Source organism: Penaeus vannamei, chromosome 4, assembly GCF_042767895.1.
Source record: "Penaeus vannamei isolate JL-2024 chromosome 4, ASM4276789v1, whole genome shotgun sequence".
NCBI lineage: Eukaryota > Metazoa > Arthropoda > Malacostraca > Decapoda > Penaeidae > Penaeus > Penaeus vannamei.
Genome location: NC_091552.1, coordinates 13,826,313 through 13,833,812, shown reverse-complemented (window position 1 = coordinate 13,833,812; position 7,500 = coordinate 13,826,313). Strand labels below are relative to the sequence as shown.

The following is a 7,500-nucleotide window of genomic DNA, read 5'->3' as shown; positions in this document are numbered from 1 at the left end:
AGACGAGCGCCGAGCCTAATCTAGATATGTTGAACATATGGCCATAACTCTATTACAATGCCATCTTTTTAATTTTGGATATAATAACACCTTATAATGTGTGGTCAGAAGGGCTGTATCGCGTGAGATAGAGTGCACTGGTGTCCGCTAACATCTATGTATTGTCATATTCATTTAAATACCCTTATTTATCCTCAATACTTTTACTGCAGGAAAAAATGGAAATATCGTTTACTAACACAAGCACAATTCATGGACTATCGGTGTGGGATTCAAGTATATTGTTTAGAATTTCAAATTGTTTATTGATAGTTGCGTGGCCGTACTGCATGCACGTATAGGAAAAGAGTTTTTCTCAAAGACGGTTGTGTAAAAGGCATTCAGTACCAACATTTCTCGTGATGGATTAGACTATGTGGAGTCTTAATTGTGGATACATGCAGCTGGGATATGGATTTGGACGTTGCGCCGCAGCCAACTGTTAATAAGTTATCATTGGTAGTAATGACGAAGAGTCGACAGTGCAATTCGTAAGGCGGGCAGTAGACTTAGTTGTCGTTCTCCTATTTGTTATGAAGTAGACTGTAACAGGAGTGTGATAGCTACCAAGCAAAAACAGGTAGTCTTTGAGTGGAAATTTAGTAAAGAGCTAAGGCGGTGCTGCGCAGCGCTTTCCCAGGCACACCTGTGTGTCTTGAGTGCGAGTATCCGAATGCTTGAATGCATCATGGAAGAGTTTACTCGGACTGAGTCAGTCAGGAATGTTGTTTGCTGATTTGCTTAATCAGGACTCGCTGAATGGTATAATGGACTTCCCACAATAAACAGTATATCATGGTTATAGAGATTACACTGTTAATATGATACGGATATGATAGTTCTGAATAATTCATGTCACTGCACATTACATAATTCAACGAAAATACACTAAAACAGTATGCGATATAATAAACATGTTACAGCTTTAGTCGTATTGATTTATTACCTTTGCCTTTGTATTTTACTGCAAGATATAGGCGTACTGATTGTGGTAAAACTCGTAAAAGGTCAACACGAGTTCTTCCCTCATGTTCTCAATCCTCCTCGTCGTCCATCGTACCCATATATTACTTCCAGGCTGTCTGATTTTGAGATGATGCAAGATTTAACGCAGGATAATCTACGACCGACTACATATATGAGGAATTGAAGTCTCGCAAGATTGCTACGTATATCATGACCTTTGCCAATCCTGAGACGCTTCAAGAGCTCGTGGAGCCTTTTCTTCAGGTAGCTAAAGAGTTTTGCGTCACTGACAGTCGTCTCAGGGTAACTCTATCGGCGACAGGAATCTAGTTCATCTCTCATTCAAAAAAGTTTGCAGTGCAGTTGCAAGTGGATTTTCAACTGACAAATAAATATGAAAGCTGGGTTGGAAACCCTTAGAGTTTTATGTTTTTTTTTCCTTTTGATATTCTATTGTAAACATTTCTTTTTGGGTTGTATGATCAGCTGCCGTGATTGATGGATGATTTTTTTTTGCAATTTAATATATGCTAATAACCTAACATTGGCCAAATATTCAAAATGGTTTTGAGCCTTTAAGATTGCCAGTTTGCGGTGATAAACTATCCACCTGGAAATAGTGCGGAACATAGTGAAATAAACAACAAGTAGAGATGTACAAGACATCACCAATAGCGTTATAAATTCTGATACATAATGTTTCTAATATTTTCCAGAAATACGCTACTCTAGTATTTATTATAAAATGTCAGTGAAACGAGGAGGGTGTAAACGTAGAGTTATGTACAGTAGTTTCCGTTTTGCCACGGCGACGTTACGTGCTCGATGGTTTATCCAACTACGAACCTTTGTATTCTTTACTTCATTGATAATCGTGAGAGAGAGAGAGAGAGAGAGAGAGAGAGAGAGAGAGAGAGAGAGAGAGAGAGAGAGAGAGAGAGAGAGAGAGAGAGAGAGAGAGAGAGAGAGAGAGAGAGAGAGAGAGAGAGAGAGAGAGAGAGAGAGAGAGAGAGAGAGAGAGAGACCAATGCGTATATAGACATGCGTTCATATATAGAACACATATATATACACTGTAGTCACCTGTGTCTGTAGACCCATATCCTATCTTAGCCATGCTGCTTCGCTCGTTGGCTGCGCCCGCGTCAGCACAGCAGATCGTCTCCTCTTGCTCCATCTCCTCACGTTCTATTTTCTTAATATTCCTTTTATTCGATGTTAATGTATTCTTCCTTATTAAAGAGACAGAATCTTCATCCTGACACACACACACACACACACACACACACACACACACACACACACACACACACACACACACACACACACACACACACACACACACACACACACACAGAGTGAGTGAGTGAGTGAGTGAGTGAGTGAGTGAGTGAGTGAGTGAGTGAGTGAGTGAGTGAGTGAGTGAGTGAGTGAGTGAGTGAGTGAGTGAGTGAGTGAGTGAGTGAGTGAGTGAGTGAGTGAGTGAGTGAGTGAGTGAGTGAGTGAGTGAGTGAGTGAGTGAGTGAGTGAGTGAGTGAGAGAGAGAGAGAGAGAGAGAGAGAGAGAGAGAGAGAGAGAGAGAGAGAGAGAGAGAGAGAGAGAGAGAGAGAGAGAGAGAGAGAGTGAGAGAGAACAGACAGGCAGAGACAGACAGACAGAATGGGACATAATTCATTCCATTACAGAAGATGCATACCCTTCTGAGGCTTTAAACAAAGTGACATAATTCAACTCGAAACTATGCTCTAAGCTGCAGCCTGCAGTAGAGCTAACATAATCCTGTCATCCAACCCATACTTCGAGATAGTAGGCAGATCAGCTCTGCTGAAAGATGAATGTAATGGATAAGTACTGGTGAAGAAGTGGTCTGCTTTTATAGTGACACTTGAGCTCCAGGTACAGATTGTGTTGCAGAATGAAGACAAACGAGAAGCTGATGAAGCACAGAGGAGAGTGGAGGAACTGCACATGTTTGAGACAAGTTCTTATACATGATCACTGATACATGATCACCACTGATCTGATATCAGATATAAGGTACCATTAGAGACATATTAAGACATGATTCTTCAGTGTGACTTCATATGTAAGCTAGTAGCTGACATGAAGATCAGCATAATGTAGCAAAAACCATTATGGGCAGAGTAGCAAGCAAAGTGAACAAAATTAATAATTAAGCTGACAGTGGAAGAAAAATCAAGGCAGATGACTTATCAGCTGTTAAAGCTTGTGGGAAGGCATGCACTTAAGAAGATTACATGAGGAAGTTGCTGTAAAAGGGCCTGGTGAGGACTCAAGCACAATGTATGCAGAGCTTGTATACATCTTGCACATGAAGCTGGGAAGCTGAACTCAGATGAATTTATGAAGAAACAGACTAATACAGGTAATTAACTAATGTGTCATATGCGTGCATGAAAGCCGAGAACTGGGACTAGTGGAGTTATAAATGTAAGACTCAGAATTATGAGATAAGTGTGAATGTGTTTGCAAAATTCTTAAAAACTGGAGACTGAAATGAAAGACAAAAAAAATAGGGGTCACAAAAGAAATCAAGCATAACAACCATGAAGTTTTGATATAAAAGTCTGGCTATTGTTGAATAGACTATACCATATATATATATATATATATATATATATATATATATATATATATATATATATATATATATATATCATATTTACCGCTCAACATATTTTAATAATATTGTCATGTGGCTGAAAATATTTTACTCATGATAAAAAGAAGGAAAGATGGCCTAACAGCATTAATCACCAAAATGAGAAAAAAAATGGTAACCAGAATATCATTAATAAAAGGGTTTTGGTAACTGTACACTTTAAGCAAAGAATCATTTTTTATAAACAGTCCCCTTTAAAATAGTTACAAGGGTTATTAAACAATCTACAAAATATTTCACCTTAGACAGCAGTAGGAGATGTAGTGTACCAGGGGCCATTGGGGTTGCTGAGGGGTCTTCATCATGCCCATGATTAAAATCAGGTTATGTAAACAATTCGCGATAAGGGAAATTAGCCAGTGAGATTAAGTGATTAATAAGAATTACTATGCTGGGGTATATTCATATTCCAATCCATCACAATCACAAAACATCTCTTTTGGGATTTGAGGGGCCCCCCCAAGACATAGTATGCTTCACCTTAGGAAATGTGAAATTATATCCCTTTTCTGTATCATATCCTCCAGTTAATACTGAGCAGAGCATGAGCATATCATGTTACTAATTCCACCCAGGTTAACTCAGTGGCACCTGGATATAATTGGGGTGCACTTTCTGTTGCAATAAGGATAATACCAATGTCATTTGAATATGATGAGAAGTCACCATTTAGAGATGTTTTTCCACACTTGTTCAAGTCTGAACAATCTGACAAAGCACTGTATATTAAGGCTGAATTTAATTTTTCAAGGGTTTTTGCTGGAGAACCAGCACTGTTAGAGCTATTAAAACTCTATACTCTATACATATACAGTGCACAGAAGAGAGAACAACCTTTACCATCATGGCACAGATAGATGCCACCTGTCATTTGTGACCAACCTGATCATGGTACCAATAGATGCCATAACTGGGTCAAAGTTTGATTATTTCCATTCCAGTTTCTTCTAAGCAAGCAAACAAGCAAGCATGCATGCCCTGCCTCCCTCCCTATCCCTCTTTCACTCTCACTCTTACTCTCACACTCACATACACACACATACTCTCATATTCATGCAACACAGAAAATAAGATCAAATGAAATTAATAATAAAATAAAATAAAGTAAAGCTTACATATATATGCATATATAAATTCTTAGGCATAGATATAGTTTTCCTATAATCTTCTAGATATTATTAACAGAGGCTCCTTGAGATATGAAAAAGCAGGAATCCCTCTAAGATGGAAGGGTTGGGGATCGCTTGTTCACGCAACTCAACAAAGAAAACAAAATCGGACTCATTCATCTTTATGAAGGTTTATTGAATCAATCTCTATCACAATATAAAAGATTCCTGAGTTCCTAATATTAGACTCACTCTGGATGAAGCTGTACAAGGTCATTTCGTAACAACTGTTCAAAGCTCTCGGTATAGATTTGATTTACATCACCGACCCTTTGGACTCATATAACTCTGAATTTAGGAAGGGACAACAAAGCCCAAATATGCTTCATATATACAAATGTCTAATCATCTATATAGAGATTTCCATATAATAATCCTTTGGAAAATACAATAACATGATGTTTCACAAAAAGGAAAATTAAATCTTCTTGATATCAATATAAAACTTAGGTTTACAAATTTACATGTTAATTAAACAATATAATTTCAAAGAAATAAATTGTACAAAATAAATGATATTTTATTCAAATTGTGCTTGTCAGTACTAACTGTGCTTCATATAATAACTTTTCAAAACACACACACACACACACACACACACACACACACACACACACACACACACACACACACACACACACACACACACACACACACAGACGCACACACACACACACACAGACACACACACAGACACACACACACACACACACAGACACACACACACACACACACACACACACACACACACACACACACACACACGCGCGCGCACACGCACATGCACACGCACACACACACACACAAAAAAAAAAAAAAATAATAATAATAAAATAAAATAAATAATAATAATTAAAAAAATAATAATAATAATAATTATTATTATTATTATAAAAAATAATAAAAAATAATAAAAAATAAAAAATAAATAAATAAAATAAAATAAATAAATGCAGCTATTTCAACTTTTTTTCTTTTTAAACAAAATACTTCTATTTTTCATAGAATACATTAAACTCATGTACCATTCACTCACTCACACACACAAACACACACACTCACTTACTTATATGCACAATTTACAGAAAATATGAAAAATAAACATTTTATATTGTATACTGAAAACTTCCATCTTTTTTATAACAATATGAAATTAATCAAAGCAACTTCAAATAAATTCCAAGTACAATAACTTATGCACTTTCCACATAAGTACTTGGGTATCACTAAAAGGGTTATTTGCAGAAAGAATGTTGACCAAAAGCAGCCTTAGGACTCCCCAATAAATTCATCAGTTGGCGATACAGGTGATAACTGAGGAAGGTGAGAGTCCCAGAAATCTCGCAGCCGACCATGATGATTTGTACAAAATTGCCTAAAGTCATGTAGCATCTTCTCTCCTAATATTTCATCACCTGAGACAGCAGACTTCCACCGTCTTGTGAGCATATAGTTGAAGGACCACAAAAATCCAGGCTGAAATAAATAGTTATCATTAGTATCAGATTTATTTAGATCTACAAGGTCTGCATAATATGATGAAATCTGTAATTAAACCATGAAACAATAAACTGAGGAATGTAAACATAAGATGTATAATCACAAGTATATAATACAGACTGGCAAAAAGAAACAAAGAAAAAACAAAATGTAAATAAAAATATTTTTTTGTAAAGTGTATAAATGAAATAAAACAGTATATGTTTAGTAGTAGAGAAGGTATTCAAAGAAAAAGTAAAATGAGTAAAAAGACAGAAAAGTTGATGAAAATGTTTAGTAAAACGATGTGGAAAAAATGAAAATGAAATCTATATTACAGATGAAAAGAGTTGGATGATAAAGAAAGAAAAAAAGTTATACTATGCTACCCATCTCTCTATCCAAAATTCTAAAACTCAATTATCCTTCAATAAAGCCATGTACATCTCTTAACGATGTCTGACATAACCTGAAAGTTGACTGTGATGACTAGATCAGTGTTTCATCACTGAATATGAAGTTCCAATAAATATTATCCCAAAGCATTCAAATATAGAGAATGACTGTACAAATTGTAATCATAAATGTATGCTGTATTTGCTTGCCCATAACACACACCTACCTAATTGATACATTTACCTACCTAAAGAATATTTCATGAAAACTATAATTAAGTACATTTTTCTACATGTCTTTAAAAATCTACTAGGATTGGCTACTTCTTGTACTACTACTAGTTCGTAAGTTACATTTCCAAACAATTATTATTCTTTTGCCAAATAAACATGTGTATCATACAATATTATGTAATGCACAACATTACACAAGCCTTTGTTTGATCTTGTGTATGGTCATCACTTTATCTTTTTTTTCAGATGAATTGTATCCCTTACATTTTCAATAACTAATCTGTAAGTTTGATTTTTTTTGTTTGATAGATATTACACTGTACTAATAAATATTTGTATTGGTTGGCCTACATTACTTCACACAAACCTATTAGCAAAATGTATTAAATCTTTTGCATTTGACCCATGTATAATTGAGAGCAGAGATTTTCTTATTTTGAAAAAGTGCATTTTGTGGACCTGCAAAATCAGTAATAAATGAGAATGGAGCTTTAACAAAGTCACATATTTAGCACAAAACTTATTTGGATGTGAA

The 7,500-nt window shown here is 35.7% G+C and overlaps 1 protein-coding gene across 5 annotated transcripts in view; it reads right to left on the bottom strand.

The window, feature by feature from the left end:
- Positions 1-5,777: 5,777 nt before the first annotated feature.
- Positions 5,778-7,500, bottom strand: part of Iml1 (GATOR complex protein Iml1) — a 47,729-nt gene continuing 46,006 nt past the window's right edge. For 3 of the 5 annotated variants that reach the window (XM_027356228.2, XM_070120693.1, XM_070120691.1), the window contains one exon: positions 5,778-6,333. In XM_027356228.2, the coding sequence (XP_027212029.2) occupies positions 6,127-6,333 (207 nt within the window). In that variant the 3' untranslated portion in view covers positions 5,778-6,126. The remainder of the gene's footprint in view (positions 6,334-7,500) is intronic. The other 2 variants (XM_070120695.1, XM_070120692.1) reach the window with 1 other exon arrangement.